The 24,225-nt window shown below is 38.3% G+C and overlaps 1 protein-coding gene across 4 annotated transcripts in view; it reads left to right on the top strand.

The window, feature by feature from the left end:
* Positions 1-24,225, top strand: part of CDH13 (cadherin 13) — a 435,704-nt gene that overhangs the window by 175,016 nt on the left and 236,463 nt on the right. For all 4 annotated transcript variants that reach the window (XM_064386249.1, XM_064386248.1, XM_064386250.1 and 1 more), the window contains one exon: positions 10,300-10,416. In XM_064386249.1, the coding sequence (XP_064242319.1) occupies positions 10,300-10,416 (117 nt within the window). The remainder of the gene's footprint in view (positions 1-10,299; positions 10,417-24,225) is intronic.

Raw genomic sequence — 24,225 nt, 5'->3', positions numbered from 1 at the left:
TCAAAATTCTAAAAGAAGAAAAATAATAGTTTACTTGAGCTCACATGAATTTTCTGACCTAACCACCTATGTTTTAATCTAGAAAAGTACTATTCCCTCAAAAGTACTAATCAACAGAAGTATTTCCATTGCATGGGTTCATTCTCCACAGCACGGCTATTCCAAACCTCATTCAATTTTTTTTTGATTTTGTAATTTATGCCATTACTCCTCCAAGTGGCACAGACATCACTTCCCATCAAGTCATTCAGATCACAGAGATAACCTTTTTGTTTTCATCTTGTGCTCTAAATGTAATAAATCAAATCCTTGCCAAAAGCAAGTTCTGAATTTTATATCATGAAATTTGCATTTCATGCTCTGTTGCTTATTCACAGAAGCCATCCAATCTGAAAAGACAAATAATGCCACATGACTTGTGTAACTAATACAGACAAATGTTTCCAAGCAACTGCCTGAGCAATCTGAAGATCAAAAATTACTCATCTGAAAAACTTGCGTATAATGGTAGATAATGTATTTGTTCACAGATTTCAGGGTCTGCTAATGGACAGTTTGTAAACTGAAACAGGACCAAAAATGTATCAAATTAGGAATGCTGCAGTTTATTAACTTGTCTCTATTAGATAGCTCCAGCAAAATAAAGCTATTTTAGGCTAGGAAAGTCATACTGCACTTCAATGCTCAGTGCAATGGTCAGGCAAGAGCAGCCAGACCCTCAAGCACACGGGTGGAGGTTTTATTTTGGAGCTGGGATACTAAAGGAAATGGTGTGAACAAAGTTGAATAATGCAGAGGTGAATGAATTTTCTCACGTTCCTTGGAAATTCTGCACTTTGCAGTAGCAGCATGCTGGGCCTGCTCTGACACTCACAGGGTCTTTGGTCACGTTTGGAGGCAGGACCTTTGTACTTGGCACATGCAATGAGAACTGGAGAATCATTCTTACAAATTCATAAAGACATTTAAATACAGTCCACTCGAGGTTCTTCTGGGGCTGGTGTGATGGATAATTATGAGGAGTAGAGAAATATTGCTGATTTAGCTCAAGCTGGGAGAACCCAGGGTTTCAGTTCTAGAATTGTCCTGTTTAAATTCCAGTGTGTCAGTAGAGACAGCAGACATCACAGCTCTGCTTTAATGACTTCAGTTACTTTGGGAGCAAGAAAATGCATGTAGATAAAAATAGAACTTTTCTGACAGAACTGAACAAATATGAAATATGAGCAAAAGGTAAAGTGGAAATAAAGGGGTGGATAATCTCCTTTGGTCAGAGCCCAGGCTTTTGAATGCATTTGAATATATCATTTCTTTCTCAGAAACACACTGGATTAGAAATCGAGTCCTGAGCAGGGTTTTCAGCCCTGTGGAGTGCTAAAATAACTGCATTCACTGGAAGGTCTGTGGGAGCAATTATTAGAACAATAGAGAACCTGTGTCTGCTCTGTCCCCTGTGGCTGCTGGGCTGGCTGTCCCTGCTCAGTCACTGCACTGGAGTTAACAAGGAGCACTGGAGTGCTTCAGCCCTGCTCTGACAGCTTTGAGAGCATCATTTCCTTTAAATAAACTTGGATTCTGCTTCCCACTGCTCAGAAACAGAGTGGAAAGCCCATGGCCAATGCTACAAAAACAAGTAGCACTGGAGTTGCCAGGCAAATGACATGCAGGGAGTAAGTCTGGATCTGTCTTCTCTTGGCCAGGAAACTTTAATAAAACCTGTTTACTTGGTGTTTGTGTAGGTGGGGACTGTTCTCATACCACGGAGATGCTCAGTTAAAGGTCAGCAGGTGTGAACTAAAGAATATAAATATTTCTGTGCTCCTCTGGCTGCTGGTTGTTGGGGCAAGATGCTCAGATTCAAACATATGAATTGGAATGATTTACAGTTGGGAACTCTCATGTCACATTTCATGTATTGTAAAGTGTACTTGGCTTTAGTTTCTGCAGTTATAACCCAGAAAAAACATCCTCAAACCATTGTAAGCTATGACTCCTGCCACTTTAGGCTCTTCTCCCTGAAGTATGTGGCAATTAATATTGTTAGCAGCTTGATGTTACAGCTCATGAATCATTGATCTGTTCCAGTACAGCAATTAATTTGCCTCTGATTCCTGACAGGTACACTCTTTGAATTTCCTGAAGCAGACTTAATTGCCAGCATGTGATTAAGGAGAAATGTGAGAATCCAAAAAGTTGTCCAAGCCTGTGTCTGGGTCTCCATCTTGCATGTTTCACTTTTCTTTTGGGAACCTTCTGCAAAAAAAGCTGTGCTTTGATTTCCCACCCCAAAACAGATACAGTAAAACCAAAACAATATTGCTATTTCTAGACAGCATATTTTATAAATTCTACAGAAATTACATCTAGAAGTCAAATTTGATTGAATGACTGGGGTTTTTTAGTTTTTTAATGTGTATTGGAGTTAATACTTTTTAAATCTTGATTCATTGCATGAGAATTTTAGACACATTTCATCTAAGTAAGAACTTCAACTGGGTGCTCTCTTCTTTAGTAATACTGTGTTTGTCTTTGAGGCTGTCCAGACTAATGAAAGGTTTAGAACTAAGAGGCATTGTCCTGTGAATTTAATTGGGTCACTGTGGTGGGAACAAATAACACAGGGCATGTTTAGGTCTTGTATTCTCACCTTTGAAAAATGCAGCCAGAGTGCAGCAGGAAGCCCAGCAGCACTCAGGTGATAATGAAAAGCTGTCCACAAGACACTACAGCACTGTCTCTTTATTGTGCCACACAACAGAGTTAAGCTGCTGCTGTCGGGCAGTTACTGCCTGTTAATTTGGGTTGAAGAGTAAAACTAGAGCCCAAATTGTGAAGTGGATTAATACACTATGATTTCAGCTTTCTGGACTCAGTTAATGCCGTTAATTAATTTGTTCCGAGTAGCTGGACCAAGCAGTGAAGTGGATTAATGCACTAACATTTCTTCTTTCAACCAGACTTGAAATCCAGCCTGGTGACTGAGGAGCCTCGATCTAAGTGGGCATTTTGTCTTCATCACAGACCACGGCTTCATTTGTCAGCCTGGCAGCTCCTGTGCAGGAGAGCTCAGGAATGCAGCTCTGGAGAGCACCCTGCATGCATAGCCAGGCCTTAGAGAACACACCCAGGCTTTTTATTGTGATCTAAACACAACACAAAGTTATTTTTGCTAGGAGTTAGTAGAGCAGGAAAGGAGGGAGGCAGTTGTGCAGGCACGTGACTGCAATGTGATACATGCAAAAGAGTACCAGTTCTAATGGGAATTATTGAAAGTCCCTCCCAGATAAACTCACCTTGATTGCTCCAAGTAGAAACAGACTTCTCACACTCTTAAGAAATGTGGGTTTTTTTGGTTTTTCAGCATAAGGTAAATGGGAATTGATCAATAGCTGGGTGTCCTCCATGTGATTAACGCTGTGCAAAGAGCAGGATTCACCTGGAGGTGCCCAGCTGCTGCACCTGCACAGGTCAGGTGTCCAAAATACAGGGGAAAAAATGTGGCTTGTGTGTCTATTCAGGCAGAGGTCTGGCAGTGCAGGCGCTGCATCATTTAACAGCACACATGGCTTTAACATGCACTCTTTTTCTTTAGGGTATCATGGAATTGCCTTTGTGCAGCACTGTTATAAGGCAGTGAATTCCATAGCATTTGAGCCCAGAATAAGAGTATAAAATGTGTTAATTTTCTGCACACTCTCACAGCTGGCTGCCCTGCAGCAAGACATAGAGAGCTGGTTTTCCAAGGTGAAACAACTTCTGCTATGAATAATATTTATTTCACATAAGTAATAAACTTTATTTATTAGAATTTGTCCTTATATCCCAGGAGGGAAAAGTGGAGCTCTTTGTTCATGACTTCTTGTGTTATTCCATATTTGGAGTTGTCATTTATGTGCCACTCATCTACAGATTTTGTGGTTTCATGTAGGTTATTGCCCCACCAAAAACTCAGCTTTAACTCATTTATCAGCCCTAGAACTGAGATTTGTGTTCTATGTGTTCTTTCTCCTTTTTGAGTGCTAAAATGACTCTTGAATTTTGAGTTCCTCCAATGTGAGCAGAGTCCACTCAGTGAAATATTGAGAGTAGGAATATTAATAGTAGGAAGTTAAGAGTTTGTGTCCATGCTGTGCAATGTATTTTACATATGGCTTTGGTTAAGTCTCAAAAGAATCAGATTTTTGAATGATTTTAATTGCTTCAGCTCTCCACTGTATTTCTATTTTCAGTAGAAATTTGATATCTCACTCAAAAGCAGATGATTTCATTAAGTGAAAGAAAAAACAAACCAAATTGCCCTATTTTTAATGTAAATTTTTATTACAGCACACTTTTCTTAAGGCTCTTGTACCTAGGCAACGGTACAAAAAATGCTTTTCTTATCTCATTTACATTTATTTGAGGTGCTGAAGGTTCTGGGACATCTTTAGGAATTTTTCATTTCTTCTGGTGTGCTGTAAAAGCAGCCTGGTTTTATTTGCTTTCCTACAAGTGTAAGCACAGCAGGGATGGAGAAAAGGGTATTTTTACCCGTGATAAGTGATGTGCTGCTAATGTATCCTGGTGAAGACAGAGCCATAAGGTCAGCCATTGTCTTTCTCCTCAAGCCTGTATTTCAGTTGTGTTTGACAGATGAGGCAGTCAGAGCATATTTGGTTGTTTGTGTATAAGGGACACCTCATTATATTTAATGAGCAATGTTGAACCAATATGAGCTTTCCTGTAAGAGGGGGTGATTCACATATGCTTCAAAATGAGAATAACATTCTCTAAATGATGACAAAAAAAAAGCCTGAAATGTTAATTTAAAAGAAGAATGTATTATTCTCAATGCAGGTAAATCCCATGGCTAAGGCAAAGTTAGTAGTACTTTGTTTTCATCTCAGAAAAACTTTTCCCTGTCGCAGAATAAGGCAGGTGTGTAGATAAATGAAACTTATATTTCAATAGATATAGGACTTTTACGTCAAAAAAGATACTGCAGAAGTCCAGGGCAATAATGGAATTAATTATTTCACATTCAGATGTGTCTCCACCATAATTTTGTCACCCATGTATCAAAAACACTCTAGAATAAATATATTGTTATTAAAAATGGTTCTGATTTACACATTACCAAATGGTTTGAAGCAGAATAACTTTTTTCTCCTGTTTTTGACTCCTCTAAAGATAACAGCAGCCTCTGGCCTATAAAAATACCCCTGGCCCGGGCAGATGGAGGGCCCAGGAGCAAAGCTGAGGGCTGAGATCTCCAGGTGTCCCTGCAGTTCATGGATATATCAGAAATGGGCAGTGTGAGGCTCTGCCTCTCCACTTATGGAACAATTATAGGAGAAGGAGCACCCAGAGTAATTAAATCAAGTTTCACCAGCAATTTCCATTAAATGTATCTGGCCATGCATCACCAGCTTGGAAGATGTTTTTCTCTGAAATACACTATTCCACTCAGCCAGCTGCATTTTAGCTGGGTTTGTTCTTCCCAAGCACACAAAGTGATTTTTAGGGTGACATTTATGGACATTGAGGACAGACTGCTTTTGAGCAGATGTTTGTGTGAATGCCACTGACCTTTAAATTTCTTAAATTTATTCATTGAGTTCATTATTTGTTTAACAGTTGTTAATTAACTTAAAGTTCCAGCACATTTCTGAGATTTTTTTAATATTACTACCAACATGTGAAAATATTTTTCTGGTTTAGCCATATATTTTAGAAATAATTAACTTCAATACTGCTGATGATAACAATATTCTGATGATAGAAATAACACACATGAAGGAATTAAGTACTACAGCATGATTGAAAATTCCAACTGAGAATTATACAAAAATTATTTATTAAGTTCCCCTGCAAATAGTTCTAGTTTTTCAGCATTTTTGTGATGTTGTTTTGTAGGAAAACCAATATATCTCAGATTACCATACCCCATTCCCTATTTCAGGTGAACTTTGCTTGCAACAAGCATCTAATTAATTTTATTTTTTGTATTTAGGGTTGACCCCATTTTATACCATCAACCTTAGTATATAAGACCAACTAAATGACAAGAAACTCAAGCACTTTTCTGGTCACCACAGTGGATTACAGATTGCCACTCCAGCAGTGTTTCCAACCCTTATTGTGACAAATCGATACCAGAATTCAGCCACCTTATTCCCATGACAAGTTCTAATGAAATTTTCTTTGCCAAGAGTAATGGTTTGTGCTGCTGGAGAGTGACCAGGCCATTCATTCAAATGTTCAAGGACTGCAAGAAACCCTGGTAAAAAGAAGGAAAAACAAAACAAGGAGGAGAGTTCTTGAGGGATGCAGGGAAATTCCAGATTTTGTGGTGTTGTAGTTTGGGCAGGCTGGCATCTCTCAATTCAAGTTTAGCCAAAATGCTGGAAAAATGAGGAGCCTGTGTTTGGTGCTTTTTTATTGGGAACAGAAAATCAAATTTTATTGCCAGTGAATCAGCTAAACTATGGCTGAGCTGATTCTATGCCTGGAAGGGGAAATTAGGGAAGTCAAAATGAGGGTGTAAAAGTTGGTTATGAAATGGTGGCAGTGAAGTAATAGTTGGATTCTGATCATAATCCACTGACCTTGAGAAGTATATTTTACTGACCATGTGAAATACAATTATGAAATTGTAGTTAAGCAGTAAAAAAAGTGAACCTGATAGGATTTCTCTCTTATCATTTTTGTTTAGAAAACCCACCAAAAACAATCAAAAAGATTGAATTGTTGGTTTTGGTGCATTTTGTTTTAGGTAGTCATGTATTCATGATATTATATCTAATTTAAATTGTGCCTGTGGATGGGTGTCTGTGGACAGACACTTTTATGTCCCTGTATTTCATAGAAGGCAGCACTAGTGGGAGAAGCAGACATGAACACAGCCATCATCTCTCTGGATGATGGTGGAACAGGCCAAAAATCCTCATTTGGAGTTGTTGTAGCCACTGTGGGTTTGATCAGCTGGGTCCAGAAAAGGTGATGGAGAAGCCCTGTGGGGCTCACTCATGGCAAGGTACAAAAGACCATTCTTGTGACAATGCCAGCTGGATATTTTAAGAACTTTTGAAGCAAAATTACCAACTTTACCTGGAGTAATTGTATATCCCTTGTGAGTTTCTTCTCCAAAAATTTAACTCGGTGAATGCAGTAAAAATTATTATATACACAATATATCCATACATAAATGAGAGTTATCAGGGCTTCTTCAAGAAATTTACTAGGTGAATCCAGTAAGAATTGTTATATGTACAATATATCCATCCATGAGTGAGAGATATCAGCTGTTGAGCCAGGTGTTAAGTACACATGTAATGTCAGGTTCCTTCTTTGACACTGACTGAGGATCAAACTTGCAGTTGCAGCTGCTTGGCACTGAACAAAATGTTTTTCCTTTTTTCTTAGTTCTTTACAAATGTGGAAATCATGATAACCACAAACACTAGTCAATTATTCAATGTGTTGGTGAAGTACTCTTGACCTTTTCTTCTCCTCTGCTTACCTGCATTCCCCAGTGGTGCTTTTGGCCACTCATTTAATCAGTCATTGCTGTTAGACACCAGGGGATGATAAGAAAGAAATCATCACAAAGAAATCACTATTTAGAAAAACACAGTTAGATTTGAAGAATATGAAACATACTCAGAGAAGTATTTACATTTCTGTGTTTAATCTGCAGAACCTCTTTCTCCATGAAACAGAATAATTGTGTTAGAAAAAAAAGACAGTAATTCTTTTTCTTTTTTTGGTCTGAAGTTCTACTTTGAAATCTGGACTCAAAGGCCTTAAGTCTCACCATCCTACTGCTTTCCTTTAGAACTTTATATTAATTACTCACTGAATATAATTTGTGTTTTTCTTCCATTTGAGAACATTTGGGAAGTGTAAGGATAGCCTGTCATGGGCAAGTGATGAGCTAACTGCTTATGGGTCTATGGCTGCCAAAATTGTGAGCCCTAGATTTTGAACAATATGGAAATTGCTTTTCCTATTCAAACTATCACAGAAAGAAATGTGACACATTCAGGTTGGATGGGACAATGAGAAAAGTGATCTGGTGGAAGCTGTCCCCGCTTATTACAGGTGGGACCAGATGGCTTTCAAAGGTCCCTTTCTACCCAAACCTTTCCATGACACAAAGGTGAACAAATCTGAATGTCTTGTTCATTTGCAAAGACCTGGGAATCTTTACAAATGAACAAGACATTTGGATTTGTCTCGTTCAAATCCCCACATCTCCCTGAGCTGAAGGAAACCACGAGGGTAGGAGCAGGACTGAAAGGTGTGATCAGATAAATGTTGTTGCTGCTGAGCTAAAGAGCTGGGGTTTCCTTGTGGCCATCCTCTTGCTCCTCAGGATCACCTCAGACACGTGCCAGCCCCTCTGTGTTTACAGTGGAAGTGATTTTGAAAGCTTTACTGCTCTCTGCATTTGCCTTTGGACAAGATTCAGCTCTTTTCATTTGACACTTCCACTGTTTTTATCTTGAACTTTCTCATGAATTTTTATTAAGGAAAACTCTTGGGAGAGGAGTTGAAAGACAAAAACAGGGACCTGAGTGGCCTTCAGACTGAAAGATTAGAGAGAAATGGCAAAGCCTTTGGGAGAGCTGGGAGCTCTACCAGGGGGAGCCTCAAAATGTTATGAAAATCAACAACATTGTGAGAAGGGATTCTCTGTGTGGTTCCCACTGCTCTTTGACTTTATCATGACTAAAGCAGACTGGTGAAAACTTGAGTTTCCCTTGCTCCTGTTTGTTGTCAAATTTGAGAAATGATGCTGAAGCCAGCAGAGGTAGGGCAGAGTTTTATGGTGAGAGACTCGTTAGATAGGAGGCGTTGTCACAGATGGAGGCAGGAGCAGCCTGTGGAGAACTTGGCTGATGGATCCAGATTGTGCCACCAAAAAAAACTTATTCAGTTTTGACATTTTATAAAAAGACAGCCTAGCGATGGAACTTTCATTGTGTAATGAAGAATCAGTTAAAACAACAACATGGATTCCAGAACTGGCTGAAAATTTTGGGGTTTGGAGTTTGTTCGTTAAGAGAGAAAAGTGTTATCTGTAGGATATAATTGCCTTACTGGAATGAGACATTTAATTCAAACAGTGATTTTTTTATAAAACTGTCATGACAACCTGAACAAAAAGTAGCAATTGAAATATTTTTCAGTTCCACAGTTCCCAATGCATTACAAATCTGGGCTATTTTGTTGTTGTTAGGTTTTTGGTTGGTTTGTTTTGTTCTGTTTCATTTGTTTGTGGGTGTTTGTTTGTTTTGTGGGGTTTTTTTGTTGTTTTTTTCTCTTCCAAAAAAGGATCAAGGGAGAGCTTTGGGAGATAGGGAGATGCTTTTTTTGACCTCGGTAGTAACTGTGCTTGGTGAAGAGAGTTGCAGAGGCTGTGGGAGGAAGCAAAGGAAGGAGAGTGGTCTCTGGGAAGCTGCAGCTCCTGCAGGGAGAGCACTGAGCAGATCAGAGAGCAGAAGGGAAGAGGAAGCAAAGGAGTGGTGGGCAGAGTTTTCCAGGGGTCAGAGGCCACTGTGGAGAGTTCACTGTAGCTCATAACATGCTGACCTGCCTGAAGCTCAGATAGAAAGAAAGGCTCCAGAAAATGCAGCAGAAAAAGAAGTCCTGTGTAGAAACTACTTTTATTTTTGTTCTTTCTGAGAGCATAGCATGAAGCTTTCTCTAAGAGAAAGAAAACCCCAACACAAAACATCCACACCAACAACCTGCTCATATTTTAAGTTACACCTGGGGTTTGGTGTCTAATTTGAAGTTATAAGCTTTTGATGTTTATTGAGTGTTCATTACCCGTGGACTCTGTTTGCAAATTCACTTTGTTCTGTTTGATTGAAAGCCTGGGCTGAGAAGAGACTGAGTGTAGATGATGTCTGTCCTCATCTATGTCAGAAATATCATCATATATATCTTTAGAGAAAATTCTCTAAAAACATTCCAGTTGTGTCTTTTGACTGGTCTTGTGCAAGTATTTGAGGTAAATCAGACCTTGCTGAAGGCTTATGATTTAATCAGCTATCAGTTTAGTAGCTATTTAGGTTTATAACTTGTTTACATGAGTACAAAATCAATATGGACTGTCTACTGCCACTGAAAAAAGTGCAGTAACCTGAAAGATGAAATGCATGCTTTTATATGTTATCACTAATTGCTGGAAAATATATAACACTAAACTTAAAATCTGGTGGTTCATGGCAATTTTGCCTAAAGGTGCAGGGAAAGGGAATAACAACTGAATATCTAGAAATTTTACTAATTGATATTTTTCTTTTTCAGGAAATCTTAAAACTAGAAGGCAACCTTGGAATTCCAAGACAAAAAAGGGCTATTTTGGCAACTCCAATATTAATTCCTGAAAATCAAAGACCTCCATTCCCCAGATTAGTTGGCAAGGTAAGTCAACAAAACTGGATAAGATGTTGATATTAAGTAATTGATCTGTTACTCCTATAGTTTTGAAGTGCCTCTCACATTGGTAGTAATATTCCAGGTTTCTTCCTACCCTCTTCCATCCCTTCTGTTTTGAATTTTTGGATCTCAGGCAGCCTGAATATCTCTGTAGAATTTCCTTCATTAAGAATTTTTTAATGGGGAGTTTAGGGTGGGAGTTCTGGGCTCCTCAGGCACAAGGAGACAAACCAGGCCCTGTTTGTACTGCAATGTTTTCCTGGCATCCTGTCATCCTGATTTGTTCCTGTTCCTGAAGTGCTTCTCAAGCATCACCAGCGCCTTAGAGGATGCACAAAGACAGAAATGTGAGAGCATCTGGCAGGCTGTTTTTCAAAGCCCTGAGAAAGCTGTCCTCAGCTAATGTTTAAATTATAGGAGTTGCAAATGATCAGCACCTTGAAATACTTGGAGATGTCATAATTTTTGCAATCATTTATGTTTGTTTTTTTTCAGCATAGCTCCAATTTAGGTATCCAGATGATTAATTTGGCTGGAGTGTATTGCAAACAGAAACAGAGATTATGCATATGTCAGGGGAGACAAAAGTTTTAGGGCTATTTAAGATAGTGGAATGACATATTCTAGGTCAACTGTGGTAATTTGCAACTGAATGCTGAACAAAGCATAAATAAAAAGGTTTGAAGACACATCTACTGATTGTAGGGAAGAAATTCAGTCAAAATCAATGCTGAAAAGAAAAGGAGTTATCTCAGGTCTTTTTGACTTGTCACAGATCTTCACAAGATAGGCTGTGAGGCCTTGCTAACTGTAATGAATATCTGTAATAACTCAGAGTTCTGGTTCCTGTTCCTGCTTCAGATCCTGCACAAGCTCATCTCCCTCCCTTACATTTAGATATTTATCGTAACTTTCCATAGCTTCATGAATTTTTAAAAAATCACTTAGTTGCTCACTTCTGTAAAGAGTGAGGAATGTGTTTATTTCCTCTTCCAAAATATTTTGGGGCTCATCTTCAGAGGTTTCTCAGGGCACCACATGGACTGATGGATCACAGCTCCTGCTGGGCGTTGGTTTTTCCTGAACCTCAGGAATAAAAACCTTTGCCATCTCTGCTCTGCTGTAATCCCTGCACAAGGACCTTGCAGATTAATGTGGTTTCTATGGTGTTTTGAGGAAGAGGCAAAGCATCCAGAGAATGAGTGATTTGCATGTTATAACAGAGTTTCAAAAATGAGAAAGAACATGGAGTTTTCTGACTGCGTGGAATGGATGATAAGGATAATTTCAGACTTTTGACTTGTTCTGTGTGGCACCACAATGTGATCCTGTCTGGGTGTTGACATGGAAGTCAGGTTTCTATGGAAGTCAGGTTTCCAGTGTGTTATTTTCCCTTTCTTTCTTACTTTCCCTTACTTTCCCCTGCTTTAGCAAATTACCAGCGTGGTTTATTAATTTGTTCTGATTTCCTCTTGCTCTCCACCCCATGCTGTGCTGGCTGGAACTGCACAAGGTTGTTTGGAAGTGATTGCAGCAGCCAACAGGTGAAATGTTGATTAGCACTTAGTGGGGAGCAGGGCAGATGTGTGGAAAAAGGAGAGCAGGGGGAGAACAATTAATTGAGTTTTATTTCACAGTTAGGAAACACACCATAAGGGAAAAAAAAATAGGAATTTTCGAGGATTTCCTTCATGAAGTTTTTTATAAGTATATCAGGAAGGAGATACTGCACTGGACAAGTGACAACAGTGTTTTGTTCAAATTAATTACAAAAATTTCAATTAGTATTTAGGTTAACAAGGAAGTACATGTGTCAAGCCTATTCTCTGTGCTGTTACTGGCTTTCCAGCATCCCCACTCAGGAATTGGATTATTGCCTTGCCATTTCCACACCCTTCACTAGGGTAGCTCTTAATTAAATAACTATCCTAGGCATGCTGTGTTTGTAGGTGGAGAAGTCTCACCTTTTAGGATTTAAGATTTTGCATATCATGCTTCGTGCCTGAGGGAGAACCCTGAGATTAAAACATTTTAATACAACCTTGGCAATGTGGGCCTTTGTGACCAGATGGCCCAGGCTACAACTCTTGACTGTTATTGATGTGTTTTGTTTAGCCCTTGCTGATAGAGCACTGGGACATGATATTCAATTTTTAGTCTGTCTCCATATGCTGCTTTTCCGGTTTATTTGTCACATGAAGGCAAATGAAACACAAAGCAGTGGGATGCAGGATTATTTTGTACTTCCACTGGCAGGTTATTCTCCACTACACCATGGAAATGTTTTCCAAGACTAACTTAGAGTGGTGGTTCTGTGCATCTACAAAACAATGGCACCCTTTAACTGATGGTGCTTTTTGAAGTTTAATCCTCACACTAATGCAGACCCCAAGGAACACAAAGGGAATTGTGGAGATGCTCAACAAGTCCCACATCTTTTCCACACATCAGAATCAGAAGAGAAGGACACCTGCAAAGTGAGACTGTGTTTATCCAGGCTCAGAGGATTTGCTTTTCATGTTATTGATGGACAAATGGTGAATCAAGTATTCTATCTTCAGTTTAAAGGAGTTGTCCTGCATAAGAATGAGCATTGCAATTGCTGGCAGGTAAAATCTGGAAGCCATGAGTGGCCTGGTGAAAATTGGCAGGACATTTCATGCTCAGTGAAGGGCAGAACACAGAGAGAGGTACACAGGAGTCTTTGCAGGAAATTATTGAATAAATCAAAATCAATTAATTTTTTTTCCCCATAAGATTTTTTGTGTTGTTATTTGTCTGTTTTGTCTTTTGGAGTGGATGTGGGGTTGGATCAGGTATTTTGGATCAGCAATTTTCTATCCTTCCTGCCCCTGATCTGGCTGCAAGCTGCAGTTACACGGCAGGACGGACCCCAACAAAAGCTCAAGACTAGAAGTGGTCCAGCTTTGCAAAGAGGATAAAAATCTTTAACATCTATGAGGAAGTGTTTTTTTTTCCTCCTCTGAGATGTGAATTTAAGGCAAGAGCAAATGCATCTTGTCTGCTAAAGCAGCAGTAGAAAAACACTTGAAGAAGGGAAGAAGCTGAAGAAAACTGGATGTAAAAAGCTGCTGCAAGCTGATATTTTTGAGTGGCTATACTATTTTTATACAATAAATTGCATGCTTCATGGAAGAGAATTTTAATGGACTAAAGAAGCAGCTGTAAAAAAATGTCAAACTTCAGGCAAAAAAAATTGAAATGTCAAAAGAGATGATCATGATCTCCCAGCCTGGGAAGAGAACCCAGAGAGAAGGTTTGTAGGTTAGAGGAAGGCATGAGAAACATAAAGACGGAGCAACACTGAAAAAAAAGCTGAAATAAGAAGTTTTTTGGTACCGCTGGAAAATTAAGCAGAAAATGAGAGGGAGTTTAAAGAGAAGTGGAAGAGGAAAGGACCTGGCAAAGATGGATGTCCAAGCCTGGAGGATAATGGTGTATGCTCACAGAGATGAGAATGATGTGCAGAAACATCAAAACCTTTCCAACACCACGAGAGGGATCTGTGTGACTGCTGATCAGCTGCTTGGCTGGGAAAGGTCTGAATCCCAGTCATTGGCCTGGATCTTTGTTTCAGTCACTAAAGATGATGTGGAAGCAAAAGAATGTATTTCTCATAATGGAACTAGACATGGGGTCTACAGGAAACATTGACTGGATTTTTAAAGATCAATTTTTTTAATATCCCATTGTTTGTTTTCAAATCATCACCACATCAAATGCAATGGTTGTGGTTGTGCTGTGCCAGAGCATGGTCAGAAATGCTCATCAACAAGAATTTTGACTTGTCCAGAAGACAAAAATATTTTGGTGACAGCTGAAGGAGTAAATGAGGAACTTTTTCAGGGAGAAGTTGGAATTACAGAGAGACAAGGAATTCTGATTCCTTGAATAAGTCCGATGACATATAAGGAGAGCATTCTGCTAAAGCGTGTCTACAATTCCACATGGGAAAGGCAGATCCACAGATGAGGATAAGGAAACAAGAAGCAAACAAGGCAGAAAAGTGAAGAGGTGGAAAAGGGTGTTATTTATGAATAGCACTTAGGCAATAAATAAAACTCTTTGAAATCCATCAAGAAACAAAGATTGGGTTTAGAGAAAAAATCGAGTTATAGTCCAGGTATGGTAAGATTGGGCAGAAATATATATGAGCTCAATTTGCTCTGCCTAGCACAAGCATTTTCTGTAAATCCAGATGATTTAAATGAAAGGAATACACTGGTGTAATAACTAATGGATATAAATTTTGGCATAAGATTAAAAGAAACGTTTCTGGTACCCAGAGAAGAGGAATTAATTTCCACCATCAGTACTGAGGAGGGAACAAAATATTTGATAAATATGTGATCACAGTTGCATAATACAGCTGCTTCTGATCCTGACAGAACAAACACCTCCAGTTTTCCTGTTACTCTGGTGTTCCTGAAAATGTGTAAAACCCTTCTGAGCTGGGCCTGAATGGGTGGCTGCAGGTGCCAGGGTTTAACATCTGATTAAATTCGTGGCTTGCATGGAGGAATGGCACACTCCTGACCTTCAGGGAAAAGCACCAACCTACCTCAGCAATGAAAGGAGCATCACTCCATTAAATGAAAGGGCTTTCATTGCAGGTCCATGAATTATTAAGGTACAGCATATTAATTCTCATTAAAGGATAGGTATTTGATGTCCTAACAAATTATTAAGTGAAAACAGCACTTCAGATTTGTCTGTTTGTCTGAGAGGTGTCTCTTCAGCCCTCCCTTTTTAAAGAATACTGACAGTCAGATGAACAATTCCAACAGAATACATCTGTTTTCTCTCAGCTAATAGAATTTTATTGGAAAAAAATTTGTTAAAATAGACCTGTTTACTTAAGATTTTCAGAAGAAACACACAAGTTGCAAATGCCTTGGAAAACTGGAAAGCAATAATTTACTATTATTTTTCAGTGTTTGATGTTGCTAATAAGAATAAAAGAATTTTAAAACATTTGGGGAATACTTTCTAATCTAGTTACTATGGTTACAAGATTGTTGGAGATAAAGCAGTTATATGGCAATGATGGAATCGAATTTTCTGAACAATATTGATATATCCAGTACCTAATTTCCTGCTTCCTAATAAATCATGTTAATGACCTGAAGGAAGGCAGCAAACAGAAGAGATTTTCTGCTCTAAAGCTGTTCAGCAAAGTATGGTGCAGTTTAACTGCCACACTGCTTGTGCTAACTTTGATTTCAGAAGTTGATAATTTTAAACTGTGTTGCAAATTAGGATAGAGGTGAGAAAAAAGTCTGTCCCTGCCAGTAAATTGCCTATGAAAAGTAACTAAGATGAAATAAAACCTCGGCAAGTAATTTGTCATTGGCGCAGTAACTTAATTGTAGGCTCAAGTTTAAAATGTTTGGATTATTTTCAGACATAACAGCTATTTAATCGAATGAATAGGGATGGAGAATAAGAATTATCATTCCCTAACCCCATTCTCATGTGTTTTTCATGGAACCAGACTGATTTTTTCTTAACTTTCATCTTTACAGTCTTCCAAAATGATCCTGTATCCTGAGCTGACTGAGGGGAAGTTGTTGTTTTCCACCTTGACTTTCTGTCTTGTTTGAATTCAGTTTGGAATACTCGCTCAGCCTGTCCAGTTTCTAGAATCTATTTTCTTATTGAATATACAGTTTTGAGCAAAAACTGGGTCTCTGCATTCTTAGCAGGGCCAAATTTTCAACTTCACAGGACGTAGAGTCTAATTCTGTAATCTTGGATTGGTGAAACAGCACATTTGGATCCAGGATTTCTGTTTGCTTAGTCCCTTAATTTGTAAAGTTTCTTCCTACAAATCTACTCAGAGTAACACTTTATCTTAAGTGGGATGAGAGATGCAACAGCCTTACCCAGCTTTATTTAGTGGAGTGATGTGTTAATATGTTACCAGTAAAAACATAAAAACTGCATAATATCAAAGTCAGGGGAGAGAACACAACCACAGAGCTTCCTTTAAATCAATTAAGATATTTATTTGGTAGCTGTGAACTGATTCATACTGCTTCAAACATGATTGTTTTCCTGTTCCATTCCAAATAATTCCTCTGGTTTCTTGTTATACAGTCAATTGTTAGCAAGTTTATAATACAATATAAAGCAATATCTGAATGAATGACATTTTAGGAACAAAATTAACTTATCCCTGCCAATTTACAAACTAGATACTGTCATACTGTCAACCTTGGTGCTTTCATTAATGAAAGACTTTAATAAAGGCATTTTGCAGCCTGGTCTGGCGACAAATTTGATATTACCAGCTGTGGCTTGTTAAAATGGTATTAAGTAAAGATGGCTGGCAGAGCATTTCCAGAAGGAAAAATTATATGTATTATATATGGCTCCTCTGTAAGGTGGAGTAAATAGCTGTCACTCAGGGAACAACAGTAATTTTCTTCCTTCTCCCTAACTGCTGATTCTCTTCAGTGATTAATTGAAAAGAATTTTAACCTTTTTGTGCTTTGCCCTTGCTTTTATCCTACATGGATGATTCCTGGTTTTTTCTCCCTTGCATTTTAGGGTGATGTACAGCAACAGATCAATAGGGTGAATAAAGGAGTATGATGCCATTATCCATAATGACAGCTGTGTTTTAATTCAGGAAACATTTTCCCTTCTCATTTCCAAAACATCTGGTGCTCTTTTCCAGCTGCCCTCTAAAAGCACATTTTTTTTAACCTTTCTGGTTTATCATCTTTATCACTTGCTGTACAACCCTGTTGGCTGAATTCAGAAATGGAATAAGTGAGGTATGGTCTATAGGGCAGAATCATGGAATGTCGAGGCTGGAAAAGGTTTCTGCAACACCTAATTTTGAAGTTAATGTCATTCTTCTCTATTGGCCTATTTTTCTTTCCAGTCAAATACATAAAAATGTAAATGATTTCATTTTAATCAGTGTTCCACTGTTGACCTAAAACTTTCAATTACAAAAATCCCACATATTAAGCAATTTCCTTTTGCTTGTGTTTGGAAAAGAAGAATTCAGTTTGACCACTCTACTTTCTCTGGAATGACTCACAAAGAGAAAAATCACTTTTTTCCACTGAAACTTTGCTTAAACAAAGGCAAATGAAGAATTCAGAGAACTGTACTTTTTGGGATAAACATTCTGTGTTTAACTTAGCAAGAGAATGGATTTTTGGTTTGGCCACGATGTTCCTTACATTTTCTCAGGCTGTTTCTGAAGTCATAGTATTTATTGGAATGTACATATTTGTACATACATGGTAAATATTGGATTTTACATATTTGGGGTTTAAATACAGGACTCAGACCCTCCATGCTGTATTTATATATACATGATATACATTTGTATATGCACACATTTCAGAGATGCACAGCAACAAATGACTACAGGCTTGTACAAAATCTCCAGACTCGCATCAACTCTCTTTTGGTCAGTGCTGTTGACTTTGGAGGTGTTTTTCTCACATTTTAATCTATAAATTGCTGCTGTGGGTTCTTACTGTCATTGGAAAGCCTGCTTTTCTATCCAAAAATGTCCCTTGCATTGCTACTCTTCCACACTTTATTTCCCTGCCATGTTTCCATCTGCCACACATTCCTGAAGAACAGGTGGAAAACATGGCATAAATATTTATACAAATTCTGTTTCAGGATTAAAGTGACTGTTAAAATATTTGCACACTTTTGCCGTGGCATTATTTCAGTAACATTCTTTAGCTTGAGCTGCAGTTTAAGCCGAGTCTTTGTAAGCTTGAGCTCATCCCTCAGCACTGCCATGGAGCCTTGTAAGCACACACTAAATTATTTCACTTTCCTGTATCCCTGCCTGACCCCAAGCACATTGGCACTGACAGAAATTCTCCCATCAAAGTGGGAAAGGAATTTTGATAAGGCCAACCCTCCTGGGAGATTCCAGAAGGAAAAAAGGACCCTTGGAGGAAGTGTGAGTTAAGCTGATTGTGTACTTATCATGTTATACTTTATTCAATATGTTTTTAGGGAATATTTTTAAAGTGTGCTTGGAAAATAGGGTTTTCATCAAGGTTCAAACAGCTTCAGAAGTTTTTCATTTCTACAAAGCATGGACAAAACTATTAAGCTTACATTTCCAATAGAGCTTGAGAATGGATTTGATAATAGGAATCTGTTCAACAATGAAGTCCAGAAATTGAAAGTAGTAGTGATCCCTATAATCCAATAACATGTGTCTTAATATATTTTTTACTTATTAGAACTGGAAAAAAAAGCAGTGTAGATGTAGCTGAGCTTAGCTACAACTTGAATTCAGGGACTAAATTAATTTAATAGAATTCATGTTCAAGCCTGATTTACAATACATTACAAGTATTTCATGATAATAGAAGTGATGAAAGCTGCTTTCCTATAAATAAACGTTCCCTGCAACAAACCCAGGTGCTCTTATCAATGATAGCACTTTGAGCACAATGACCCTAAATAATCCCCTCAACACCACTGGGGTTATTTTCTGCCTCCTGATATTTCAAACTGGGGTAAGAGGGAGCAAATCCTGGAGCTGCAGCTGACCTGATCAGGCAATGAATATACATGTGAAAAATGGAAATTCTTCCTTTCTGTCTCTGCAGGTGCCAAAAGGTCTTATCAGTCTGCACTGCTCCAATTTTTGTGGAACTTCTAGGAACTTTGCATACTGGATGTTTTTAATCAAATTGGTCAAAAGTAGCCAAAAGGGTTAAGTTGGATTAGTTAAATGTTATCTTTTTCAAGAGATTAGACCAAGGAATCAAATGTTTAGCAAAACAGCCTTTCCTCAACAGATCCTTTTCTACTTGACAAAGAAGCCCTGAACAAGCTGTTGTAGGGTTGGAATAATGATTAAATCAGATACATGGAAAGGGCAAAGTCTGCAGTGGGCAACTTGCTAATTATGTAAAAGAAAAGCTGTAAGGATCTGTATGAATTTCATACAGCAAAATGGGCAGTGCAGAGCACCTTGAAAGTGTGTAAATAGGAAAATATAAGGAATCAACTTCCTCCAGTATTACTGTGCTGTTGGGAAAACCTGAATTTCCTAAGGGTCACTGGAACACGAAAATTAACTTGAATTAATAGAATTTATTATGCATGGATTATTTTTTCAAACTCCTATACTATCATTACTTTTTCTTATGAGAATCCTAATTGTTAATAAATCATATTATTTTTTCTTTAAAAAAAATCCAATGCAATAATGATACAATAATGTTTTGGGAAAAAAAGTGTAATTATCTGTTAATGAGAAATCTTATAAACTTCATATTGTTTCCTTTTGGGCATGACTGATGACAGATGCTCTTTGTAAGTACTAGAAAGTTACTTTTGTAAATAACAGAAAATTGATGGTGTTTATTCCCCCAAGATTCCACAGAGATTGGTGGTTCCAAACTCTTCATCTGAGGAGATACAGATGTGGTTCAGGGTCACCTGCTGAGAGCCCAGGACGTGCTGCTGCTGTTTGTACCCAGCAGCTCTTTTTCTTCTGTACTAGAAAACAAGCTTTGACCACATTTTTCATCTTGAAAACTCCCATCCTGAACAGCCTTTTAATTCTGGGAACAAATGAAGCACATGTTCCCTGATGATAACTTATGTGTATGCATAGGTGCTCATAATTTATGGAGATGGAGACAGGTACAATCCAGTCCAGTGCAGCAGAGCCTAGAACAAAAAATAAATTCTTCTTCACAGGCTTTTCAAAAGGACTACTTTCTAAAATTCTTATTGGACATCAGAGCTAATTAGATTTTTAGAATTAAACAGAAATTTTCCCATCAGCTTTTAAAATCAAAGACTAGAGGCAAAATGCAGCTCAGCTGTCATGTTTTGTCCTTGATACTCTCAAGGAGGGACTCCCTGTTGCTTGTGTAATGAACCGTGGGGACCCTCATGCAGTAGCTTTCAAAGAAATGATTATGTTGAAGAGAGAGAGAAATTATCTCATTGCACATAATTTAGGAACAGGGCCTGCCATTTGTTTCAGTCATGAATTTACAGTCAGGAGATTTTGAGTTTCATAGTTCTGGATGACAATCAAATACTTGGCATACAGTTCATGCAAACAGTTTTACTTCTATTGGAGGTTCAAAAAGAATGTAAGAGGATTCTTCAAAATCCCCAAACTCCCTTAAAAAAGTGAAATTACTGTCAAAGTGGAAGAGAAAGCTACAAACTACCAGTAAATATTTCAATTATTTTAGAAAGAAGGGAGGCTGTGCCACACTGCAGATGTTGGTGGAGGAAGGGGACAGGAGAATGACAGAGTATCTCAAAATGAGGCGTCAAAAGAAATGGATTCATAGCAAAGCAGAAAAAAAAATTATAAAATAGGAAAGAGCAGGTTTGTAAAGCTCAAACTGGGAATTAACTCCTGATTGTAGCACGTAGCTACTGCTGCACCTTGGCTTCACTTACTCTGGAATGTGGGGGTTACATCCTTCCCATTCTTTTTAAAAAGCTCCCTAAGAACCCTTGAGAAACATTAGGAACTACAGCCCACTAAATCCCATTCCTGCACCAGGCAGTCAGTGAAAGCCAAGATGCTTTCCAGCAGGCACTGAAATAGATAAATTTGGGAATAGATAAACTTGGGAGTGTTCATGAAGTGAACAGTCAGCATGGATCTTTTTAGGGCAAATCATATTTCCTAAATGTATTAAGATCTGTGGAGAAGCTGAAGGTGTAGATAAATCTGATCAATAAACCATGCTTTGGTTTCTCTACTGAGAGGAAATGCTTCCTTCTGCTAAAAATGATTGAAACATCAGTGTGGAAACAGATTTCCATAGGGAAGGTTTTGCCAATAGATATTTTCAAGGATTTATACAGTGATTTGTGTTTAACACCACAGAAATTATCTGGAAAAGGAGACGTTGCAGTGACAGAGTTTGCAGATCATCCAAAATGAGTCATGAGACTGACAAGTAATGGAAAGATTAGAGTGTTGCAGAGTGATTTAACAGTACTGAAGGTTAGAAGTGGTTGATAATTTTTGTCAGGCATTGTGATGTTCTGTGTGTTGTCACAAGATGCAGAGGCCAAGAGGAAAGGGTGTCCTTGCTGCTGTGTCTGAGGCTTTCTGGTGCTGGCACAGGATGACATCGACCACCACTGCAGGGAGAATCCAGGGCAGATGTACCCAGGAATGACCCCCAACCATTCCTCTGTAATTTTTGGTTCATCTTTGAATTATTTATACTGCTCTTTGTAAGGAAAACACACTGCAGGAACATTTCAGGGTGGCTGCACAAATAGTTACTTTGCAGTTGTGTAATTCCACAAACCATGTCTAGGTTAAGCTCTTGCTCTTCTAAATACAATTTTTATCATTTAAATGTGTCTGGAAAGCAGAGACAAGGGGTGAGGAATGTCTGACTCATTATTTGTCTTCAAATATTACTTTATTATTTAAAGAGTCATTCTGCATTTCAAAAGCATGTAGGCAATGGTAGAAACAAAAACCTATTTCTGAGAGCAGTGAGATTTAAGTTACCAAGGTCCACATTTGCAGTGAATTTAGGTGTCATTTCCTTCATCATGATGGTATGTGTAATCTGCAGTTAAAATGGAATTAAAGCTACGTCTTCTGGCATTTCTGGTAATTTGTGCATTTCCAGTTCTCCTGTAAAGGAGATTTTATAATGTCTACTACTGGGTTTTAGTTTGGTTCCTTGCTGCTGTCCCCCCTGGGATGCGGGGCTGGCCCATCCCTTGTTTGTCCTGAGCTGTCCAACATGCAGGAATTGTCCTGGAGGCTGGGGTTTTTAACTGGGTGGTTTCAGGATTCCTCCCCAAGATACTGCAGAAGGGCTAAATTTAGCAACTAAATTTTCTAATATAAATTTCTCCAATATTTATTTTTCTGTAGGTTCAGTTTAATGCTGATATACTGTGCTGTCAATTGAAAATCCCCAAGATAGGTCAAAGTGATAGATGTAGAGAAGAAGTCCTAATTGATGAGAGATCTGTTTTCTTGCCCATTGATTTCTCTGGCTGAAATTGAAATGAATGCTTTGCAGTTGAAATGACTTGACTATTCTTCCTAAAGATCAATTTCAAAGCCATCTCTGCTCTTCATATTAGCTGGGAAATCCTGGGACTCTGTTAAGATCTTTCTGTATTCTAAACACATTAAATGTAACCATAGAAACATACATATTAAGGTGATTTTAATTATTAATAAACTTGGTAGACGTTGTTAAATTATTTTTGTACCTCCACAATGGGCTGTTGACTAATTTACATTTTAAAAATGTTACTAATTCCATTAAATATTTTTTACTTCTATTTGAGAATTGTGATCATATACCTGGAGCCTTAACTTCTGGTAAAAATTAAACAACAGTACCTGATCCTGGGGAAACTAACTTGCTTCATTAATCTAAAGGCTCTTTTTGCCTCATTAATTATTGCTGCAGTTTTACCTGCATTGCCCTTAAATTAGAAGAGACAAAGACATTATTTTAAGTTTATTGCTGAATTCTTTGTGAGGATGGGTGCGCTCTTGTACCTTCTTTATAGCTGTCAGTATATTATTATTCTCCATATCTTTCTATTTTCATATGAGAGATGCTAATATTTTAGAGAATTCTGGTCATTTTTACCTAAAAATATGTCGTAAATTTGTAGTAAAATAGTTTCAGTAGTGCATGTAATATAATATTTGTTATCTTTGGATATTTCAGTCTTATTATAACTGCAGTTAAATACAGGGAGACAGCAAATAATTATGTCAGAAATAGCTGTTAATGCTTTCATTTGTCCTGAATAATGGAATTGCAACAATGATCTGAGCCTGTGTGAACTGGTGAGAATGGACTGGGCTGTTTGTTAACTCTGAGCTGAGGCCACGTCTGAAAACCAGGTGGATTTTGGATCCACACCGATGTAATTGAAGTCAAATATGGCCATGGGTGATTATAGATTATCACTTAATAATGCCACTATCAGTGAGGAGTGGTTAGCATGAAGTGTAAACACCACGGAATGAAATCCTGCGGTGTTTTTGGGTGTGCCTTCTCTTTCCCTTCGTGAGCAGTGTGTCAGTGCCTTGGTGGGGCTGGAAATCCAAGGCTCCAGGGCTGGCTGGGGCTGTTCCAGAGCTAAAGCCAAGGCCCAGAGTGGCTGTGGCTCCAATACTGGTGCACAATCCAGCTGGATCCTCTCTGCACACTGAAGGGGAGCAGGAACTGGCTGGATATTTGTATTTTGCCAGTTTAAAATGGCACTGTGTTTCTGTTTCACTCCTGTTTTAACTCCATCATTATAGGATAGATGATATGTTTATTAACACCATGGGATAAAGAACACTGAATTTAGGGAGACACCAAAAGAGACACCACTGCAAGGGTGCTCTGGCATCAGGGTCACTCCTGGGGTGGATCCAGCTCCCAGACCCTGTTCCAGAGCACAGATCAATGGGGCTTTTTCTCTTGGAAGCCATTATATATCCCTTAGAATAGCAGGACTAGATGATGTCAGATAAATTCCCATTAAATAGCATTAAACTGTTCTTTTTAAGTCAGGTTAAAATTGCTCAAGCTTGTTCTGGTAGTTGGAACAGCACCTCCATGACTCCTGAGCTCATTTAAATAAAAATCTTGTTGTTACAAAAGAGGGAATTTCATTCTAACATTTAGAATACTTTATAAAAATATCCCCCTTTTTCTTTTTTTGCTCTGGTTTATTCAGTGTGAATTTTACTTCTTGAATGTCTTTCTCTATCCTTTATTTTCTTCAATCTCAGCTAAGTATTAA

The sequence above is a fragment of the Passer domesticus genome, chromosome 12 (genome assembly GCF_036417665.1).
Source record: "Passer domesticus isolate bPasDom1 chromosome 12, bPasDom1.hap1, whole genome shotgun sequence".
Taxonomy (NCBI): Eukaryota; Metazoa; Chordata; class Aves; order Passeriformes; family Passeridae; genus Passer; species Passer domesticus.
Note: the sequence above shows the minus strand (reverse complement) of the source record. Positions and strands in the feature narration are given on the sequence as shown.